Below are 23600 nucleotides of genomic sequence, written 5' to 3'. Positions count from 1 at the left end.
AGTATATAGAGTAGGCCATGTTTACTTTTTTTTTTCTTTTTGTAGCATGCAGCAGATTGGAATAAATATGATGACCGACTGATGAAAGCTGCAGAAAGGGGAGATGTAGAAAAAGTTTCCTCCATCCTTGCTAAAAAGGGCATCAATCCAGGCAAACTAGATGTGGAGGGCAGATCTGCGTAAGTATTACTGATGCTAACTCCCCAAAGGGGATTTGGGTATGCTCTTGGGACACAAGTGAAATTTGTGAATTGTGGCTATCAACTTATTAATTTAAAAAGCCTTGATCAAAAACCATGCTCTACAATCTTTCACACATTGCTTTTCAGACATCATAGACTAATAACTGTCCTCAATTTGAAAGATTTTCAAGCTAGACAGAGAATGCTAAAATACTACCCAGTGGTCTAGTTGTTTAGGCTCTATGGCAAACCGTAGCCTGGGTTGTTTGGTGCATTTCCGTGTATCACCTTTTTCATATTCCTTATCCCGTTTGATCCTTGCAGCGGCCCTCTGAAAGCAGTAGGAGAAAGTCTACAGAGGTTAAATAACTTGGTCTAAACTCATGAAAAGTCACAGAGCTGGGATGTGAACCCAAGTTTTCTGTGTTGGAAGAGTTTTCTGTAATTACACGGACTTTTCCTCTCAACTCCCGATCTGTTTTTATATTCGGTAATCATTTTAAACAAGAATGTGTAGAACCGAAGAGGCAGAATAACTAGTGTGTCTTAGGGAGGCACAGGGAGTGATCCCACCCTTTGGCCTTGGGGTCCCCGAGAACAACTACTGGCTTGTTGACCTTCTTATCTTTCCTCCCGCCCCTCCCGAATCTTCTTCACTTGCCTTCCTGTTGAGGGTGGGAGCAGTTGGGTTAAAGGGCAGGTGTATGGTCTGGCACCATGCTCTATAATTATAGCAGTTAAAACCTCTGGGAAACCTTCCAAAGTTAGAGGTGAAAAGTCTCATTTCCTAAAATTCCTCCCAGTCTTTCATGAGTTTATTTAGAATATTATAACTGGAAACCAGATACTAAATATAGAAATGAATATTAGGAAGTGGATAGTGAAAGTTTGATATAGATCAATATATTAGGATGCTTGTATATTTAAGTACAGGAAACATAGCAAAGCACGACTTAAAAATCAAGTTGGTTTTTAATACCAGTAAGGTTTGAAAAATTCCAAGTTTTTAAATGCTGTCTCAGTTTTATCAAGTAGGCAGTCTGATAGCTGTGACAACATTAGTTATTTTGAGTCCTGCTCCTATTTTCGCTAAATTTTAAGCTATTTTTAGGGCTCACAGTATAAACAGTAAAAATTTAACATCTAGAAGTGACTCGGTTTTTCGTGTTTCTCTTTTCCCAAATGCCAACATGTTAGAAGATACAGGAAATCTTTGGGATGGAAATCTTCAGTGAAACCTGATTTCTTCAGTTCTGCCTATCCATGCTTTGGATGTTTTGAATGAATGATTGCTTCAGTTTCTGTTAATGTCTTTTAAATCTGAGGTTCAGTTTGGAGTGAAATTATTTGTATTGATGGTCAGAGTTATAAAAATCTGGTGTAATTTGATGAACTATGAACTTTAGTTTGTGAAATATGTGAGTAGTTCTAGTCTCTAAGGTTTTCACTGCAGGAAATAGAAGTCTTTTAGGATTCATGGGATAAAATATTTTCCTTTTGCTCCTTGCACACAAACTGTATTCTTCCTAAATTGCATACAAACTGTATGCTTCCAAAAGCATTTTGTGTATAGGACATGTTACAAATATGCTTTCTGTATATTATGTAATTACAAAAGTGAGTTCGTTTTGAATGACTTGGTTTTTTTTTGTTTTTAATTTTGAAATTTAAGACCAAAGTAACCTGTGCTTCTTGACCTCAGTCCAGTTTCAGAAATGAAATATTTGAAGCCTAGCCATAGTCACTGCAAGGACTTGTTTTCTTCCTGTTCACCTCTCTCCTAGGGTTCAGCCCATTGCCAAAGCAAAATGGGACAGAGTCACCGGAAATCCCCACTGCCACTTGGAAAGTCAGATACCAATTCCTGTCCCTCTGTCCCCTAAGGCTGTCAGAAGTGACGTTTGTTTGGCTCCCAGCTGTTTTCTCTGGAATCAGTAAATGCTCCTTGGCAAAAAATGGCTTCAGATACCACCCTCGCCTCTCTGGGCCTCTCTCCTTCCCTGCATCCTGGTCTAGATATTTTTCACTATCTTGTTAGCCTACTGATGCCCTCACACAGATGTCGTACGGTTTATGTGGTTTTTCCCATTGTCCCGTATTACCTGGGTTTCCTGTTGTGGAAACACAAATACAGGTCTTGTTTTTAAAAAGACAGCTTCTGGGACACCTGGGTGGCTCAGTTGGTTAAGCCTCCAACTTGGGCTCAGGTCAAGATCTCACGATTTGTGAGTTCGAGCCCCATATCGGGCTCTGTACTGACAGCTCAGAGCCTGGAGCCAGCTTTGGATTCTGTGTCTTTGGATTCTGTGTCTTTCTGCCCCTACCCTGCTCTGTCTCTCTGTCTCTCTCAAAAAATAAACACTGAAAAAATAAATAAATAAAAAAAGACAGCTTAAAGTTGATTTTTTTATATTGAAAAAGAGTATTTCTACAAACTAATTTTTCAGATTTCCTTTATGACTCTTTGTATACAAGTTAGTGATCGATATGTCTTCTTTCTGAAGTGTGCTATTTATAGCACATCTGCATTAATAATGCATAGTAGATTTGTTGTGAATTCTGCCCTTTGGTACATCATCAGTGTAATGTTGATCTGTTTTTCCTTTTTTTTTTTTTTAAGTTTATTTATTTATTTTGAGAGAGAGAGAGAAAGAGAGAGAGCGAGTGAGCAGGGGAGAGAGAGAGAGGGAGAGAGAGAATCCCAAACAGGCAGAGCCCAACACAGGCCTCGGAAACTCATGAACCATGAGATCATGACCTGAGCCAAGATGAAGAGTTGGACGCTTAACCGACTGAGCCACCCAGGCGCCCCAGTTGATTTATTTTGAAGAAAGAAGTCTTCCAAATTTTTGAGCTAAGAAAGGAAAACAAACAAAAAAAATGTTCCCTCCAAGATTGTTGGGAGACTAAAAATGTTTGCTTGAAGGAAATTACCGTTCCTCAAAAGGTTCTAATGGTGCATTGCACGGTATAATTCCCTACTTTGGTATTGAAAAGAGATTTATAATCTTACAGATTTATAGTGGAATTTAATTCCACTGTAAGGAGAACTTATCTGATTCCTGTGAACACCGTATTCCTTTAATCAGAAATATCTCTGTCTCTCGAATTCAAATTGTACACAAACCTCCTTTATTTTACTTACTAGTGCTTGGTGTCTGGTTTGCATTTACATCCATCATAATAATACTAGTCGAGACACATGACGGAGTGTTGTAATATCTGGAAGTGAATTTGCAACCTATCTCCAGATTTTGTCTCTGAGCATTTATTTATTTTTTTAAGTTTGTTTATTTAAGAGAGAGACAGCATGAGTGGGGAAGGGGCAGAGAGCGAGAGTGAGAGCGAGCGAGAGAGAGAGACAGAGAGAGAGAGAGAGTCCCCAAAGTGCAGAGCCTAATACAGGGCTCGAACTCGTGAACTGTGAGATCATGACCTGAGCTGAAATCAAGAGTTGGTTGCTTAACCAACCGAGCCACCCAAGCGCGACTCCAGGCATTTAATTATTCAAATATTTGAGGGCCTGTCATCTGTCTGGTACTTAAATTGGTCTGGGGAATGTAATAGGAAGCAAAACAGACAAAAATCCCTGCTTTTGTTGAGTTTATACTTGAGTAGGAGGAGAGTGACAGATTATAAAGAAAGACTGTAAAGAAAATCAATCTTGAATTTGTGTATTCGATAATACATAGTTCTCCATAGAATAAAGGCAGGGATTGGGGAAGTAGGCATACTAAGGCTTCAGGGAATGGGGAATCATAGCCATTTTAGATGACGTGGTTATGGAAGACGCCTTTTGAGAGCGTGTTCAGAGTTTGTCTGTATCCAGGCACCTGGCAGAGAGCTTGCACAGCCTTATCTCCTGGCATCTTCACAGTGGTTATTGTCCTTATTTAGGGTTCAGTTCTATGTTGACCCAATTTCAACATCCTTTGCTAGCAAGCCCTATTGGGTTTACCTGCCAGTTTGGATTTGGTGGAGTATAGTCAATCAGTCGCTGTCTGTTCTTACTGCGGCCCAAAGATTTTTGTACAGGTTGGTTGGTTAATAAAGTGTTAGATGATCGAAGAAACAATGGGATATTTTCCACTGTATCTGGAATACTTGACGATCTAAAGTAAGTTTTTAAAGCAGCCTTTACTTGCCTTATTAGGAAGCTTGTGCCGTTATGCCTGTTTGTGTGAAACTTTGCCCAGTCATACAGGTCTGTGAACAAAAGGAAGGATGGGTGGTAGTTGTTGGTACTTTTGGGGAAGATGACTTTTATGGCTTTCCAAGCGTTGCCTAGTTTGTTGTCCTGAAGGCTTTTCTCTGCAAGGTTTAATTTGATAATTGTAAAGAGAAGGATTAAGTGTTTTGATTGTCTTTGGCCTTAGCATTCTGCGATAACTTGAGTTGTCTTGGCAGTTTCAGTATATTTGAAACTAAGCAAAATAATCTGATAGAAAATTTTCCGTGCATCAGTGCCTTCGCTACTGAATAACAAACTGTAGAGTTAGCGGTATTATTGTATACATTTTCTATTATTAAGACTGTTGAACATTGGAATATTCCATTGGTTCCAAGGAGCTATTTCTAGGACGTTTTGGCTCCTTATGTAAATTTGGGTTAAAATTAGTTTTTCAGTAATAAGTGATAGGGTTCTTTTTCTGACATAAAATATATAGGTGTTTTAATGTAGCCTTTAAAACGTGTGTGTGTGTGTGTGTGTGTGTGTGTGTGTGTGTGTGTGTTGAATAAAAGGTGACGTTGATGTAACAGTTAAGTTGACATTTAGTAGTTTCTGTGCATAACAAATATTTTCTTTTTGTTTAGCTTCCATGTTGTGGCCTCAAAAGGGAATCTTGAATGTTTGAATGCCATCCTTATCCATGGAGTTGATATTACAGCCACTGACACTGCAGGTGGGTTTGCCTCCATAGTCAGTTGTGCAAGAAAAAGAGAGGACAAGCCTTGTCCACTGCTGATGTTCTTAATCAGACCCGAACGTGACTTAAAAAGAGAAGTCCTTCATTTTCTGTTTTTAAATAGTTAAGAAAAAGTTTACTTCTGAGGTATCGTCGATGGGAAGAGGTGAAGTACAGGGAAGTGCGGAGACAGGGTTGCTGAACTGAAGTCAAGTGCTGGTCTTGGTAGTGTTCCCGAATCCTAAAATTTCAGGTTTTGAAGGACCTTTAGGGGCCATTTAGATTCTATTCCTGTCGCCTCGAGTATATGAATTCTTGCTGTCATACGGTGGTTCAGCGTTGGGTTGAACATTTCTCGTGACGGGGAACTAACGGCCTCATGACAACAACAGCGTTACCACTAATGATCATAACAAGGAGAGCTGCCACTCACATCACCTGCTACTCTGCTGAGCACACGAACACGTGCCAGCTCATTCTGTCCTCACACCATCCCAGGGAGGCTGTGAGGCACTGAGCCATTCACTGACTTGCCCAGGGTCCTTCAATGGATGAGCTGTGACCAGAGTCTGCTTTTCACCATTATGCCGTGCAAGGAAGCCTGCGCTGTATTTGGTTAGCTACATTTAGAAAAAAAATTTTTTTGTAGACAGTTTGAAGTCTGGTTCTTTCTGTGCCTTCTGCTTACATGTAGTCATACCCATGTCTGTCTTTCAAACTTGTATAGCCTAAGTTTGTCTGCACATCACAGGATAGACCTTTAAGCATGTGAAGATAGCCATTGTCTTTCTTCGATGCGCACGCTGGTTTTCTCAGGATGATCGCTCTCCGTTCTCTCGACAGCTTATTTCTCTGCAGTTCTACTTTGTTATTCAATAAATATAGGAGGTGACCTAGAACAGAGAATATCCTTAACAACTTTCATATTTTATCCTGTGGTTCCGTAGATAGACAAATAAATATGTTACAGTTAAACCAGCATCGTGTTTAGAAATGGAAGGGAGGCAGAGGGATAGAGAGATCTCAGTGAGTTAGTGAGGAAGATCTTCACCTAAAGATGTGTCAGCTTCCAAATCGAAGAACAAACTCTATTTATTTATCTGCCACCTCTGAACGAACAGAAGAATACGTTAATTATTTACAAAAGCATTCCATTGGTGTGGAGGAATATTTAGCTTTAGAAATTTCGGACTAACCGTGTATCTCTTTAGAACTCTTTAGACTTTATTTAGATATTGTGCTGATTCTCATTCAAACAAGCATCTTTCTTATGTATTGTCTGTGTTCTTTCCGCTCTGGGTATTTTTGCCTAGTGGCCGATCTAGTGACTTTTGCCCTCCCGCCTTCAGAGAAGATAGGTTCAGATGCTTTCCCAGGCTCAGCAGACATCATCTCATGTGCAGCATTCCAGCCTACTCTGCTTCAACTCTTTGTCTTTTGTTTTTGCTGTTGTCCAGTTATACTTTTATTTACTTTGGTTTAGTATTTTTCTCCATTGAGTTGTCCTGTCCTCAGGGCAAGGACCTTGTCTCATTTGCTGTCACATTGTCAGTTGTAGTCCAGATGTGGATATTGGATAACAATTCAGTTAAAAAATGGTATGTATTTTATCTTAACTCCTTGATTTGTTACCAGTACAAACGTAGGTGAAAGATAACCAGATTTCAAGTTAGTGTGGTTTGGGTTTTGAGGTATTTGTGACCCAGGTCTTACCAGGTAGGCATTCATAGTGTCATTCATAGTGTTGGGTGTAATTCATAGTGTTGTGCTTTAGATTTTGATGTTTCCTTAATTTCTTTACTCTGTCCTCTCAAGTGGCTGGATTTGGATTTGGCTAAGGAAATACCTACCTGACATTTTTATCTGGTCAAGTTTCTTTGGCAGTTTGTTGAGTACCAGGGACCGTCACCACTGTGCCTTCCCCCACCGTCCCACTCCATACTCTCTCTTACTTTCCATGTAAATGTGACAGTTTTTCTTGTCAATTTTCACAGTGTAAAAGTTCTAGGAAACTTGTCCATGAACAGTAACAAATTGAAATTTGAAACCATCACATCTGTCTTATTTGTAATTCGAGGATATTTAGGTATGGATGAGTATGTTGTACCTGTACCCGTTTAAAGACCCGGACTCACTGCTAATTTGTTCTGGATCAGTATTCAGAGTTAATCTTTCAGATGATAATTTCCTTTAAAATTGCACATTTAAAAAAAAAATTTGTGTATCTGAGAGAGAGAAGGAGAGAGAGCAGGAAGGGCAGAGAGAGTGAGAGAGAGAGAATCCCAAGCAGGCTCCACGCTGTTAGCACAGAGCCCGATGTGGGGCTTGATCTCCCAAACCGCGAGATCATGACCTGAGATCACGAGTCGGACACTTAACCAACTGAGCCACTAGGCACCCCTAAATTTTCACATTTAATACACATTATATTTGAACAAGTTGTCTTATTTTCAGAGACACAGTCCTAATGAACTTTGAATTTTAGTTGAAAATTAGTTTCTTTCATTTAGGTCTCTTAACTTCTTGCACTTTAGTGTCCACACTGCCTGTTTGGAATTATTATGAGAAATCTAGGTATGTTTCTCACTCTCCTGTCCCCATTCTCTTTTTCTCTTTCTCTTCCTCTCCCTCCCTCCCTTCTTTCCTGTGCCGACTTAACTTACTTACTCTGTCTCAGGCACTACTGTGGATATTGGAGATACAGTGATGACTATGGCAAAGTTCTCGCTCTTTATGGATTTATATGTTTAATTTTTCTTACCCCCTTCATTGTGTTGGTGTGTATAGTATCTCTTATTAAAATATCGACCTGAGTGAAAGCGTGCTGATAAGTTAAGTGTCCTGTCAACTAATGTTGGAAAAATGAGTCCCATTTCTTTGGAAAATTCACGCGTGAAGGAAATAACCCTTCGTGGATGTCTTTAATTATTTCTTTTCTAGGAAGAAATGCTCTTCACCTGGCTGCAAAGTATGGGCATGCATTGTGTCTACAAAAACTTCTACAGGTAGTAAAAGTGGTTAATACTTCAGCTTTATTATTTTGACTACAAATAATAGACGTGTTTTCAATGTGTTTTTGGAATTTGAGATCAAAGAAAATAGTGGGCTAATTTTGACTTACGTAATATCTTTCCCATCGTTTGTGAAAGAATGTGAACAATAAAGAGCAGAAACTCTGAGGGAAGTGAATCTCATAACTCGGTGTATTAAAAATAAATAACAAAGGCTTGACCTTCCTGTTGACATTAGCTGGAGACTGGAGTTTTCTGTTGTCTGGGCTGTGACATAAAGTGATACAACATAGGCTCTATATATTTCTATATAAACATCAGGCACTTAGACTATATGATATGAATGCCATTAGTTAAACTTGTAGTCAAGCAGTCACAGAATTCCTTGAACTAGTGGGAAAGGGTCCCACCATACATTTCCATAAATGTTGTTGCCACGAAGTTTCACAGCAGACCTCCTTTGTTTTTCCTGATTCAGTTCAAATTTTAACTCTTGGTGAGAAAAACACCCAAACAATAACAGTCTCTGCATCCCATGCTATTATAATGTACCATATGTTTTCCTGTTTGGTGAAAAACTCAACTTTACAGTATAATGTTATTTGTTTCATGTCAAAATATTTAGTGGCTTGTCTAGTAGACGTTTAGTTTTTTTTGATAAATGGAATATTTTAAGATTAAATAACAGCTGTTCATTTGAGTCTAGATATTTAACTGTAAAGTAAAACTCTCCCAGATGACTGAGTTTCTGTGTTTTAACAGTACAATTGTCCCACTGAGCATGTAGACCTGCAGGGGAGAACCGCACTTCATGACGCAGGTGAGCGAAGGTTGCGCTTGGACAGAAGCAATTATTTGTTGAAACAGCTAGGCATTTAAATTAATTTCAAAGTTTTAACGTATATATTTGTATAATTCGCGGAGAAACAACATTACAAAGTTTTTGTTTATGCAGATTTGAAATTTATTTGATTGTACAGCTTAAAAAGATTCAGCCAATGTTTCCAGGCTAGTTTGCTAGATATCCAAAGTCCAAAGATAAATAAACCATGATCCTGCTCTCAAGGAGCTCCAGGCACCGTGTGTGTGTGTGTGTGTGTGTGTGTGTGTGTGTGTGTGTTATGAGAGGAGCAGGGGAACTGGTAGGAGAAATGGGAAGATGACTTTTCTTTTTCTTAAAAACTACTTTTACCTAATTAGCATGTCTGAACATCATTTTTCTCATCTGCAAAATGAAGTTAATACTACTGCAGTAAGTGGTTTTAATTAAATCATAAATAGTGCCTGGCATGTAGTAATTTCTTAATTAATGGTGGTGATATCTGTTGGTTTAGGTCTCAGTGCTGATTTTCATGTTTCTATAATGTGCTGTTTTTTTAAAAAGATTTGTACTAGTAATTTCACAGAGTTTATTATGCATACTTATGGATCTAAGTTTATGTGCATTATTCTTTAGGTGTCTTCAGGGCAAAGGTTAAGTATGAAAGTATTTTTGGAATGTTCAACAGTCTGACCTCTGGCCTGACTCTTAAGTCTGACATTCCTAAATTTTGTTGGAAGGCCAAAGGAAAGAAAAATAGCTACCTTCTCTCTTCAAGTTTATGGAATCTCTGCAGTAGAGGAAAGTGGTCTGAATGAAAAATGCAATAAACTGTTGGGGCGCCTGGATGGCGCAGTCGGTTAAGCGTCCGACTTCAGCCAGGTCACGATCTCGCGGTCCGTGAGTTCGAGCCCCGCGTCGGGCTCTGGGCTGATGGCTCAGAGCCTGGAGCCTGTTTCCGATTCTCTGTCTCCCTCTCTCTCTGCCCCTCCCCCGTTCATGCTCTGTCTCTCCCTGTCCCAAAAATAAATAAACGTTGAAAAAAAAAAAATTAAAAAAAAAAATGCAATAAACTGCAAATTTCCTTCAAACTTTGGTATCTTTATTTTAGTTTTTTAAATAATTTTTTAAACGTTTATTTATTTTGGGAGACAGAGTGTGAGCGGGGGAGGGGAAGGGAGAGAGGGAGACACAGAATCGGAAGCAGGCTCTGGGGCTCCGAGCCTGTCAGTACGGAGCCCTACGTGGGGCCAGAACCCACGAAGCGTGGGATTATGACCTGGGCCCAAGTCAGACGTTCAACCGACTGAGCCACCCAGGTGCCCCTTTTTTATAGTTTTTAAAAACATTTTATGTGCTTTAGGATAGTCTAATTTTTTACGCGATGATTTTTTTCTTCTTTTCTTTTTGTATAAGATGGTGGTTACTTGCAAAGCATTTTCACATAGGTTGTCAGTTGAGCCTCTCAATGATGCCTATGTGGTTTTTGGTCTTGAGGACAAATGTCTTATCCATTATTCTCTACAGGCCCTAGCTCCGCCTTCTGGGAGGTTCTTCCTTGTCCATTATTCTCTAGGGTCACAGATAAATTGCACGGCAGAGAGCATGTCCTCTGTAGAGGCAGCTTAAAGGCTAGAACAATCATGAGTGTTAGCAGACTGGGCTTCTGGGACCTTACGTAGTACGGTTCCTATAAAGCCTTGGTGAACTTTCTGGTTTATTCATCACCAGCTACTTCCATACGTCTGTCTTCGAAGTTGTTTTCTGGACACAAAGTTCTTAAGCCTCCTTTATTTCTTGTCCTTATTTGTAGGCTCACGATTCCCTGCCTCATTTAATGGCTGCCACCTTTAAGCCATCTGAAATCATACTCTTGAATGGGATTATAGTATCCTTAAGATGTTGTTTATTCCAAGACTAGATTTTTTTTTTTCTTTTCTCCTTATTGGGAAGTCCTTGAGAAAATCTGTGACCAACAATAGTTTCTATCTTGCTGTTTGATATAGAGAAACAGTTGGCTTCCCCACATCTCTGAGGTCCCAGCTATCTAGATGCTCTCTATTCCCTTTTATCTCTGTTCATAAACTGGCTGAGTCTTGCTTGACCTCATCTCTTTCTTGTAATACCTCACCAAAAGTAGTAAGCAGCTGCCAACATGCACCAAAATTTTGGCCCTTTTCTATTGCTTCACTTAGAAGGGCTCCATAGACACACGGTACCCCTTCTGTAGTCACCTGGAAAGGCTCCGTAGCCACATGATACGCTTCTATCATGGATGATAGCTCTTTCAAATGTTTTGCCACAGCATGAGAAAAATCACAAGACCTCTAGCCTGAAATATGTTTATTCGCCACCTGGTATCCAGCCACTAAGCCAGTGCCATGTCGTTTAGGTATTTGTTGTAATAGCACCTAACTCCTGATAGCAGTTTTTGTCTTAGGGCTAAGACTAGGCTGCTGTGACAAAGGCACCATAACATAACAGTGGCTTAAAAAAACCAACAACCTAGCAATTGCTTTCTCTCGTGTCATAGTCCTGGTGTTCAGATTGGCTTGTGCCTCTGTACCATATGGTCATTCAGGGACCCAGATGTCTTCCACTTTGCAGTTCTGCTGTTGCCTAGGGTGTCGTCCTCATCTATAAGGCTGAAGCTGATAGCAGGCACTTGTGTTTTCCTGCTAACAGGAAGGGGAAAGATCACGGAGGAATGTACAAGCCACACTTTTAAGCCCTAGAGCCAGAAAGTAGCACACGTCACTCCTGTCACATTCCGCTGGTGAGATCTAATGCACGTGGCCATGCCCGCATGCAAAGAAGTCTGGGAACTGTGGTCTCCAGGTGAGCTGCCATGCTCCCAGCACAACTTTATCACCATGGAAGAAAGGGTGACCACAGTTTGATGAACAGCTGCCACTCTCCACCATAGCACCTTTAGTACTGACTTTCCTGGTTCACCATATTGTAATTCTGGCCTTTGCTATGCTTTACACTTTTGCATTCTTACTTTTATTTATTTTATTTTATTTTATTTTTTTAATTTTTTTTTTTTTAACGTTTATTTTTGGAACAGAGAGAGACAGAGCATGAACGGGGGAGGGGCAGAGAGAGAGGGAGACACAGAATCGGAAGCAGGCTCCAGGCTCTGAGCCGTCAGCCCAGAGCCTGACGCGGGGCTCGAACTCATGGACCGCGAGATCGTGACCTGAGCTGCAGTCGGACGCTTAACCGACTGAGCCACCCAGGCGCCCCTCATTCTTACTTTTAATTGGGCCCGAATGGTTGTTAATTTTATAATTCCTGAATTAATGTATTCAGCTTCAATTTATCGCTTTTTTTTTAAGACTGATTTTGTATTTTATATAAAAGGCTTGCTGGATTAAAGACAGCAGAAATGAAATTTACTTGATTTTCTTATATTTGGTTTTATTCTGTTTAATTTAACACACACACACACACACACACAAGAATGCTGACTTTGTACTTTTTGTGGGTAATAGTCTAGTCTTGACTCCTAATAAATACTCATGGGGAGTATTTGTTAATAATAATATAAAAACTTTTAATAAAAACTCATGGGGAGTTGAAACACAATCCTATTTTTATGAAGTTAACAATAATTTTTTTTCTAATACAAATAATGAACTCCAGTGTTGGTCAGAGGAGAAGCAGTGTGTGGTTTTGTAATAGAATTTTTAGGAAAGTGACTCTGCTTTGCATCATTAAGGGCAGACATTGCAGTCTCTGCTTTTAAAAGGAAATATGAATTATATGAGTCAAACCTTATTTACTGTGACTCTTCTATAAACAACTGAATATGATTCATTGAAAAAATAATTGAGCTAACCCTTCAAGGATTAAGCCACATTTAAGAATACATTCTAAGCAGAAAATTTATTTTTATTTTCCATGTTTACCTGTAGGGTAGCAGCATGTTGTCTTCTGCAAGGGTGGCAATATTCCTTAGTCCCAATACATTATACAACATTTATGAAATGATCTTGTCTAATCCATTTTCAGAGAGAAAATGGGTACTTGTACTAAACTGAGAGCAGCTGACGTGAAGCTCGGTAGTTTAGAAATGGAAGAACTTACGCCTTTTATGGACGTAGCAAAGCATCATGTGTCTTACCACCAGATGTTCACCATTTATCATTTTCCTCTGTTCCTCAAAGCCATGGCCGACTGTCCCTCTAGCATTCAGCTGCTTTGTGACCACGGGGCCTCAGTGAATGCCAAAGATGTAGTAAGTCAGTTTATATTGTCATTTCAATCCAAGTATTCTGCCTTTTATGCTTTGGGAGATTTGTTGTCTTGATGCTGTTTTATTTTTCTTGTTGCTTAGGATGGGCGGACACCACTGGTTCTGGCCACTCAGATGTGCAGGCCAACAATTTGTCAAATGCTGATAGATAAAGGGGCGGATATTAATTCCAGAGACAAACAAAACAGGTAACCCTTTTATCACAGCTCTGCAGACTCCAGCTGGATTTGCAGCGACTCTGAAACTCTGCCGCTGTGCCTTGGCCTTTCCGTTCCCCTTTAGATCTCCCCTTCCTTGGAATTAGCACCCACTTCTTTTTTTTTTTCCCCCTTTTTTCCCCAGAGTCTAATGAAGGAAGGAGAGGGAAATAGGGGAAGATGACAGGGTAAATGTGGAATACAAGCAGTGATTGGAGCCTGTGTTCAGGTCAGAAAACTGAAGAAAGAGGAATCATGTCCCACTTATTTATTTTATTTTTACTTTATTTTTTTTAAGAATTTTTATTTATTTATTATTTATTTATTTATTTTGAGAGAGAGAGAGAGAGAGAGAGGGCGGGGGTGGGGTAGAGAGAGAGAGGGAGAGAAAGAGAATCCCAAGCAGGCTCTGCACTGTCAGCACGGAGCCTGATGAGGGGCTCGATACCACAAACTGCAAGATCGTGACCTGAGCCGAAATCAAGAGTCAGTTGCTTAACTGACTGAGCCACCAAGCACCGCCCCTATTTTAAAGTCTTCTTAAGTTTCTCAAGTTCTATATATGAGTGAATACAGATCTTTCTCTGACTTATTTCACTTAGCATCATACCCTCCGGTTCCATCCACGTGGCTGCAAATGGCAGGACTTCATTCTTTCTCATTGCCAAGTAGTATTCCACTGTATATATAAACCACATCTTCTGTATCCATCTGTCGGTGGATGGACATTTAGGCTCTTTCCATAATCTGACTATTGTTGAAAGCGCTGCTGTAAACATTGGGGTACATGTGCCCCTATGCGTCAGCACTCCTGTATCCTTTGGATAAATTCCCAGTAGTGCTGTTGCTGGGTTGTGGGGTAGTTCTGTTTTTAATTTTTTGAGGAACCACCACACTGTTTTCCAGAGGGGCTGCTGTTAGCCAACTTGACAATAAATTATGTTTAAAATAAATAAACAAACATTAAAAAAAATTAATGATGCACCATCAAAAAAATAAATAAATAAAGGATTAATATGTAAGACCGAACCAAAAAAAAAAAAAAAAAAAAAAGTTTTAAAACAATTTTCAATGAGAAATGTGCTCAAATAAGATATGGGGGACAGGAATAAGAAATTACATCTACAGTCTGCTTCTTCGTTAGTGAATCTTTTGAGAGTAAAGGTTCTTGGGTGTCCTGGAGCTTGCCGTTTTTCTCTATAGACTTCCCCAACGTGCTCCCTCTCCTTAGCCCGCCTGGGCATAGTGCTGTCTCCTTCTCTGAAACCGAGTTCCTTTCTGCACCCCGAGGTTCCCTGCATTTATTTTTGCTTCTGTGTCCGATGTCATTTTATTTGGTGTGCACTAGCCCTTTCTGTCCGTAATTCTCCATTTCCCCTCCTGTAGGTCTAGTGTATTGTGGCGCTGCACTAATTCTCATGTTCATGGTCACGCTTCTGACAGCGAAGTATCTGAAATGCATCCCATCCCCTAGTTGAAGCATTACGATAATTTATAACAAATTTTTGGCGTTTTGTAAATGATGACTGGTAAAATTTTTGCTTTCGTTTGACTTAGTTTTATTCCTCTAAACATGTATCCTGTTTTTTGTATTTCACTAGAGGCAGATAAGTATAATAAAATAGTCTTTAGATGTCAGATATTATAGTTCTACTTGTTTGTATTGTTCAGACCTCTCAAAGGAGGAAATTCTTAAGCAATTAAATCATTAATGTGATTATTAAGGAAGTGGCTTTTTTACATTACTTTGTTTTTGCAGATACTATAATCTGGTTCTAAGCATGACTAAGAACATTTGGTTTAAAAATAAAGTTTAGGATCAGAGAGGGATGATCTGGTTGATCCATGTTATTATTATTTTTTAATCTTATATTTTCCCAAGCACTTGAATGTCTCTCTCTCTCTCTCTCTGTCTCTCTGTCACTCTCTCTCTCTCTCTCTCTCTCTCTCTCTCTCTCTCACACACACACACACACACACACACACACACACACACACAGAGTAAGGTAGGGCAATGTGTATTAAATAGGCTAGGTAGCAGATGGCTTTAAAAATAAATTAAAATCTTAGTTTCTGACACTCTCTATTTCTTTATTTTCCTGTCTTATCTATAACATTTTTTTCCCTAATTAAAAAAAAAAAACTTTGTTGGTACCTGGTGGATATAAAATTGTATTCCAACAACTACTGGGGAGTGAGAAGAGAAACAGAGTATACACAGAATAAGGCAAGAGTCCATTTCCTTACAAAATCCAACGTTCACAGTCAAAGACAGTGTTAGACATAGGATAAGTCACTCCATTTCGTTATGTTTTAGTTTCCTCAGCAGTAAAACTAGGAATGGGACAAAATAATTTCCAGCGTCCTTCCACATCTCCATGATGATTCAGTTGTGTAATTACATTATTACTATTTGCAAAGGGTTTCAGTGCTAATGATCCTATTACGGTGGTCCATGATAATGGGGATAGTTGAGGAAGGTTTATAGAGGAGGCAGGTTTTGAAATTAAGTGTGAGGATGCGAAGGTCCCCGGTTAGGAGAAGGCAAGCTCTTCCAAGGAGAGAAATCAGAACGGGAATCTGATTCTTGTTTTGGAGTAGAAGGGACTCTGTGAAGAGGTTTGCATGATACAAGGTTCAGTTCATGAAGGGACTTGCATAGTGTGGGTTTATAGCTATGGGTTTTGAATGGATGGGTGACAGTATCCGTTTTGGAAGATTTTGCAGTGAGTTTGGCAGCGGCAGCAACAAATGTATGTAAGGTGATGTGAGGTTTTCAGTTCTGCAAACTAAGACACACAGCAAATGTTTTTGTAAATGTGATGAAGTTAAAATAGAAGCTAAATCTATGAAGTAAAATCGGTATGTATAACAAGTTATGACTTTTTAAAGTAATACCTATTCTTTTTTTTTTTTTTAAGTTCCTTTATTTTTTTGAGAGGTGGGGTGGGGGGAGTGGGAGAGAGAGAGAGGGAGAGAGAGAATCCCAAGCAGGCTCTGCACTGTCATTGCAGAGCCTGATGCGGGACTCAAACTCATGAACCGTGAGCTATAACCTGAGCCGAAACCAAGAGTCGGACACTTAACCGACTGAACCACCCAAACTCCCCTAATAAGTAATACTTCTTCTTTAAGAAGGGAGCCCCTGGAAGGTTTCTGAAATATCTTCTTGGATCTTTCTCAAGGTCTTTTGTGCCTCTTGTCTTCTCTTTTAGAACTGCTCTCATGCTAGGTTGTGAGTATGGTTGTAAAGATGCTGTAGAAGTCTTAATCAAAAATGGTGCCGATGTAAGCTTGCTGGATGCCCTGGGCCATGACAGCTCTTACTATGCAAGAATTGGTGACAATCTGGACATCCTAAGTTTACTGAAGACTGCATCGGAAAATACCAACAAAGGTAGGTAGCAAAGTAACTAGAAATGTCTAGCTTAATAAAGAGCAGCCTTGAAAGATTTAGATGGTGGAACCACGGTTTGTAAGAAGCAAAACCTTACTTCATGATGCACGTCATTGGTCTGTCTCCCTCTGTTCCGCAGCTTTTTGTATTTGATTTTAGCAGTCACTTGTTTGGAGCAGTGTGTTTGGTGCATATATTGGCCAGTTGATTGAGTAAACCCCGTTCTGTGGAGTAAGTTCAATGAGGACAAAGAGCCAAATCAAGTGCGTTTTACTAGTATATACGTATTTTTTTGATGAGGAGGGCTGTAGCGCTGACCTTTTCTACTTAAAAAGTTTTAAAGAAAGAATCCTTGTTTAAACATGTATATAAAATATTCAACCAATATTTATCAGATACCTGTACCAAGTATTTCTCTATCTTTATGAAAGAGAAATTGGGAAATACAGAAAAGCACAAGTAGAATTAGTTACTCATCCTACCATTGAAGACTCCTTATTACTATTTTGAGGAATAGCCTTTCAGTCTTTTGCCTATGCGTAAAATTAAGGTCACTTACAGTGAGCTGCAGGTTATTTTTTGTGTAATAAATGTTGAAGAGTTTTCCCTCCTAGATAAACATTTTGTCTATATTGTGATTTTTGTTAATGCATAAAATTCCACATATGTTCTTTAATATTTATTTTTTTTTGAGAGACACAGACAGAGCATGAGTAAGGAAGGGGCAAAGAGAGAGAGGGAGACACAGAATCCAAAGCAGGCTCCAGGCTCTGAGCTGTCAGCACAGAGCCCAACACAGGGCTTGAACTCATGAACCATGAGATCATGACCTGAGCCGAAGTCGGATGCCTAACCGACTGAGCCACCCAGGTGCCCCTAAAATTCCATATATTTAAGTTTAATTTAATTAAGCAATTTTCTGTATGTGTCATTTAAGTTTATAGTTTTTACTAATATGCGTAACAATTCAGTGACTGTCATTATGCATAAATGTTTTAGCATATTTTTATAAGTCTTAGGATCAGTTCCTAGAAATTGAATCATGGGTCTCAGGATATACACATTTCTCTAAGCTTTTGATATATATTGACAAATTACCTTCCAATTTAAGAGTGTTTAAAATTTCACATTTTGCAATTGCCTCCACTTCCTAGCATTGAATATTATCTACCTGGACATAGTCATAGCAAAAAAAAAAAAAGAAAAGAAGAAAATGCAGGTAAAAAATAGGTCCCTGTCACTTTACCTGTGAAGTAGCAAGCTTTAGAGGAAACTTAAAACTGATTTCTTTAATGACTCAGTTGTGTGTTAAGGAATCCATAGTCTGTAATCTATCCAAGTTAACCTGCCATTTTACTATTCCTTTCTCCTCTCTCTCTCTTTAAATCTTCAGGAAGAGAACTTTGGAAGAAAGGACCATCTTTACAACAGGTAGGTCTTCATTTTATTTTTTAAAAATTATATATATTGTTCAATTTCAGTAAAGTGTTTACAGGTTAGTGATTATACATAACTGTTTTGAGTTTAAGTGCATGCTATTCTCTCTCCTCAGTTAATCATGCCCCTGTAGAACCCAGATATTTAGATCCTGAGGCTTTGATACAATCACTCAGCTTGAGACAGTGAATCTCAATTACAGTGATACAGTCATACAGTGAATATATCCAGTGGGAAGTAAATCACCTCCTGATTGCCAGCCTCGAGCCTCCAGCCCTTTCAAATATGAGATATTGTACCTTGTGGAGATTCTTAAATGATGAGTTTTAGCCTGGTAGGGCATTAACAGTTTCCTCTACTCTCCCTTAATAGGAGAGCGAAATGTTTACTGTTACGGGAAATTCTTCTAATGCAGTAAGAAATGAAGAAAACAGAATTTAAAACTAATTATATAGTGTGATTTCAATACCGCTGTTACTATTCTGCTTTTTTGCACTTTTTGTTTTCGCCTTACCGGTATTTAACGAGGACTTTGAAATACAATGCATGAGATAATTCATACTTTGTACTAACTTGTTATCAAAACACCGTGTCACCCTGGTTTTGTGTCCCCGTCTCAGTAGATGTCTTCCTGTTTTCCCCTGATCTCTTTAGGTTAGAGTAAGGGGGCTGGCGTATTGCGCGGTCACCGACGTGCTCAAAGCTAGCGTAGGCAGCTGTCCTTTTCTGTTGGCTGTTCCCTTCCAGGCTTTCAGCTTTTCTCTAGTGAGAGGAGCCTGAGCACTTGCGAACCCCGGAGAGAGGCCTCAGGTACCCTCTGAGAAGTCCTGATCATCATTCTCTCTGAACATCATTTCTCTTCCTCTTACCAGAATCCGAAAGCTACATTAACGCATGTTCTCCTTTTCCACCCATCAGAATTAAGTCATACTTCATGCATGGGTCACGTCTGCCATCACTTCACCTTTCCATCTGGAGCAGCCATTTCACCCTTCTCTTCCATTCCTCACGCAACCTAAGTGGGAGTGGAGTGAAAAAACAAACTGTACCCTGTTATGTCTGTATCAGCCATCTTACATGGGATCAGACCAAAGTGATTTCTGAATTACAGAGATAGTTAAGATAAAGAATTGTCAAATATTAATGTGGGAAGGGTATTCTGTTTAGTGCTCTAGGAGTTATCTAAGTGAATGCATGGAGTTAATATTCTGCTAGGAACAGTAAAACTCACTTATTCCCATTATTTATTGAATACATTTAAAAATATCTGCTGTAAACAGGATTTGTTCCTGAACTAAGGGACAGTTAATCCCTATTATCAAGAAGACCACAGTATAGTTTTCAAAATAAGACTTCTTCGGTTGTTTGCTTAACAGACATCTGTGAGGCACCTACTATATGCCAATTACTGTCCTAAGTGCCATGGAATCATAGTGCTGTGTGAAGTCCCTGCCTCGCGTTGCTCCCCGCCTAGGGAGAGAAATGAAAACTAAGCAAATACTAGTAGTTAGCATCCTGGCGTACACTTTGAAGGAAAGTGGAACGGGATTAGGGGATGAAGAAGGAGAGGGCAGGAAGCTATTTTAGATGGCGTGGCCAGCAAAGGCCTCTCTCAGGAAGTGACATTTGAGCAGAGGTCTGAAGGAAGCGGGAAGGGAGCCACAAGGGCTCTGTAGGAGAAGCCTCACGGGCAGAGGGAAGGGCAGGTGCCAGCCCCCTGATACAGGAACATGTTGAACATGTCCACGGGGCAGTAGCAGGTCAGAGTGGAGGAGCGATAATGCACTTGACCGAGGAGGAGAAGAGGCGGGCGAGGTAAGCAGATGTCAGATGATGAAGGGCCCTCTGAAGGGAAGGCGGGGGTGAAGGTAGAGTGAGGAAGCAGGTCAGATCTCACATGAGGAACAGTCCTTTGCTGGAAGGAATGAGGCTAGAAATGTAGTTTGGACCAAATCGTGGGTATGAAATATCTGTCTAATGGGACCTTGCCCCTCTCATTAGAATGGTAGTTAAAACATCTGGTGAAATAAAACTCGACAAATAATACAAAATATTAAAAAAAAGCCTTGGAGAATTAAAGTATTAGTTTTTTTTTTTTTTTTTTTTTTTTAAGCTCTCAAAAAGGAAGACCATAGCTTTCTAAACTATTATGTAGATTAAAAGGTCAGTTGGGGCCAAAAAAAAGGTTTTACGCTGTCTTATTAATGTTTTTATGAAAGCACCATCTGTAGGCTGGAATAAGGTTTCGAAGCGGTAAGTGTACAAAACGACATGTCCTGAACCAAGTCATTTTAGAGATCTTCTGTATAGCTCTGATCAGAGGATTGTCTCTCTCTTTCTTCCCACACCCTTTGTTTTGTAGTTTATCAGTGCTTAGAAAAGTAAATAATTTCCGTATTTCATTTTAACATTAATGTAAGTCCCCCTCCTTCTTCATTTTCAATACTAGATTTTTTCCTTTGGGAATAGTTGATGATGCCTTCTAACGCAATGTTAGTTTTGGGTCTAGCGTGAATCCTACCTTTTAAATCTTGGTGACTTTAGTTAAAATAAACCCTTCACAATTCAGATTTTAAATTTTGTTATGTCTTCGTATTTCAAAATACATCATACTTGATTTATTTAAAACTTAAAGAGTTGCCGTCCATTTGGAGTTTTAAGTGGAAACACTGCCACCTTGTGTTTTGTACAGCAAAATTTAGCGTTGGATAAGCTTCAGAGCGCTGATCATTGCCTACTGAGGAAAATGTCCTTCTCTGTATTTTCCTACTTGCTAACCTGTGTTTTCTTATGTTTCACCAAAGCGAAATTTGCCATACATGCTAGATGAAGTAAATGTGAAGTCAGGTCAGAGGGAGCATCCAAACATTCAGGTAAAAAGAAAAAAGTGGTGTCTTCCTTTGCAGCGAATGGCAGTGTTGTTTGTAGTGGGGTCGGGTGAGGAGAAGGAACAAGAAACGAGAGAAAATGAGTGGGAGAAAGGAGGGCAGCCTGTTACGTTTTGTGATTCTGTCTTCTTGCCATATCTTCTAAAAGAATTGACGTTTGAAACAAATGGTTGGGTTGTATTATCTTACAGAAAGTATCGTTTTCATATGTATTAGGAGCAAATAATTTAACAACTTTATGTAACTTTTTGTTGATTTAAATATATCTGTTTTGGGCCATAAATTCTAAATTTGTATTTATTTTTAAAAATGAATACAAGTTTAAATATTGTGATTAAAAATGATGGTTATTAATGTAAATAAATATTTACTTTTGTCTAATGCAAGTATTTTTTATTTTGATCAAAAAATCATTTGTTAAGCACACAATATTTTATGTTCATCAAAGTGTTCAAAAAATAATTATTATGTGGATTAATGTCAGAGGAAGATTCCATAATTAAACGGCTTATTTTATGACTGAAACACCGTTAAAATATACATTGTATAGCTGTTTTCCATATGATAAAACAAAAGCATTTTATTTTGGGCTTTTTTAGTTTACTATGTGGTATTAAGAAAGTGAACTATAGCCCTAAATTGGAGCCTTAAACATGTCATCAGAGCACTGAAATAATAATTAGTTTAGCAAAAGCAGTAGAACACTCTCATGAACTTGAGAGATGTTAAACAGAAGTTAAAGTGGCATATTCTTCTATTTTCTATTTCCAGGTGATTCTTTTATTTTGTACTTACTAGAATCATGGTGGTTTGCTGTGTTGTATATGCTTGTATTAACTAGACAGCATGGGACCGTCATCTGTAGGCATACCTCGGAGAGACTGCAGTTCAGTTGCAGATCATCGCAATAAAGTGAATATTGCAGCAAAGCAAATATTGCAATAAAGCAAGTCAAATGACCTTTTTAGTTTCCCAGTAGATATAAAAGTTATTTTTGCATTTTACTGTAGCCTGTTAAGTGTGACGCAGCGTTGTATCTAAAAAAACCCCCAATGTATATATCATAATTTAAAAATAGTTTATTGCTGGGGCACCCGGCTGGCTTGGTCGGGTTAAGTGTCTGGCTCTTGATTTCAGCTCAGGTCATGATCTCACAGTTGGTGAGCTCGAGCCTCTCATCAGGCTCTGTGCTGACAATGTGGAGCCTGCTTGGGATTCTCTGTCTCCTTTTCTCACTGCCTCTCTGTCTCTCAAAAATAAGTATAAATAAACATTAAAAAAATACTTTATTGCTGAACCTGGCTGGCTCAGTCAGAAGGGCGTGCGACTCTTGATCTTGGGGTCATGAGTTCGAGCCCCATGATGGGTGTACAGATTGCTTAAATAAATATTTTTTTTAAAGAAAAAAGAGAAAAAAATAAAAGTACTTTATTGCTGAAAAATGCTAGACATCATTGGAGTTTTCAGTGAGCTGTCATCTTTTTATTGGTGAGAGTCTTGCCTTGGTGTTGATGGCTGCTGACTGATAAGGGTGGTGAGTTGTTGAAGGTGGAAGTGAGTGTGGCAGTTTCTTAAAATAAGATCACAATGAAGTTTGCCACATCGATGAACTCTTCCTTTAGCAAAGGTTTTCTTGGTAGTATGCTGTTTGGTAGCATTTTCCCCACAGTAGAACTCCTTTCAGAATTGAAGCTGATCCAAGACGCCTGGGTGGCTCAGTCATTTAAGCGTCCTACTCTTGATTTCGGCTCAGGTCACAGTCTCAAGGTTCATGGGTTCCAGGCCCATGTCTGGCTCCATGCTGACAGCGTGGAGCCTGCTTGAGATTCTCTTTCTGCTCCTCCCCTGCTTTCTCTCTCTCTTTCTCTCTCTCCCTCTCTCTCAAAAATAAAGAGATAAACATTTAAAAAAAATTGGAGCTGATCCTTTCAAACCCTGCTGCTGCTCTATCAACTAAGTTGATGTCATATTCTAAGTCCTTTGTTGTCATTTCAGTAATCTTTCCAGGATCTTCACCAGAAGTAGATTCCATCTCAAGAAACCACTTTCTTTGCTCATCCATAAAAAGCAACTCCTCAAGTCATCAGTTTTATCACGGAATTCAATCCCGTCTTCGGGCTCCACTTCTAACTCAAATTTTCTTGCTATTTGCTGCACATCTGCAGGTACTTCCTGCAATGAAGCCTTGAACCCTTCAGAGTCTTCCATGAGGGTTGGAATCCACTTCTTCCAAACTCCTGTTAATGTTGATATGTTCTTAATGGCATCTAGAAAGGTGAATCCTTTCCAGAAGGTTTTCAATTTACTTTGCCCAGATCCATCAGAAGAATCTCTATCTAAGGCAGCCATACAATACATACAAAATGTACTTACTTTTTTTATTTAAAATTTTTTAAAATTTATTTTTGAGAGAACAAGAGAAAGCCAGGAAGCAGAGGAGGGGCAGAGAGAGGGAGAGGGACAGAAGATCTGAAGTGGTCTCTATGTGGACAACAGAGAG

The 23600-nt window shown here is 39.2% G+C and overlaps 1 protein-coding gene across 4 annotated transcripts in view; it reads left to right on the top strand.

The window, feature by feature from the left end:
• UACA (uveal autoantigen with coiled-coil domains and ankyrin repeats) overlaps positions 1-23600 on the top strand; it is a 96995-nt gene that overhangs the window by 52505 nt on the left and 20890 nt on the right. For 3 of the 4 annotated variants that reach the window (XM_025918828.2, XM_025918829.2, XM_086711096.1), the window contains exons 2-10: positions 46-179; positions 4998-5086; positions 8030-8094; positions 8863-8920; positions 13093-13163; positions 13263-13369; positions 16594-16775; positions 18169-18206; positions 21017-21085. In XM_025918828.2, coding sequence (XP_025774613.2) covers positions 46-179; positions 4998-5086; positions 8030-8094; positions 8863-8920; positions 13093-13163; positions 13263-13369; positions 16594-16775; positions 18169-18206; positions 21017-21085 — 813 coding nt within the window. Of the gene's footprint in view, positions 1-45; positions 180-4997; positions 5087-8027; positions 8095-8862; positions 8921-13092; positions 13164-13262; positions 13370-16593; positions 16776-18168; positions 18207-21016; positions 21086-23600 lie in introns of those variants that run through there. The other variant, XM_086711097.1, reaches the window with a different exon arrangement.

The sequence above is a fragment of the Puma concolor genome, chromosome B3 (genome assembly GCF_028749965.1).
Source record: "Puma concolor isolate L17-30 chromosome B3, mPumCon1.1.hap2, whole genome shotgun sequence".
NCBI classification, from domain to species: Eukaryota; Metazoa; Chordata; class Mammalia; order Carnivora; family Felidae; genus Puma; species Puma concolor.
The sequence above is the reverse complement of the archived record's forward strand: the minus strand, read 5'-3'. Positions and strand labels throughout refer to the sequence as shown.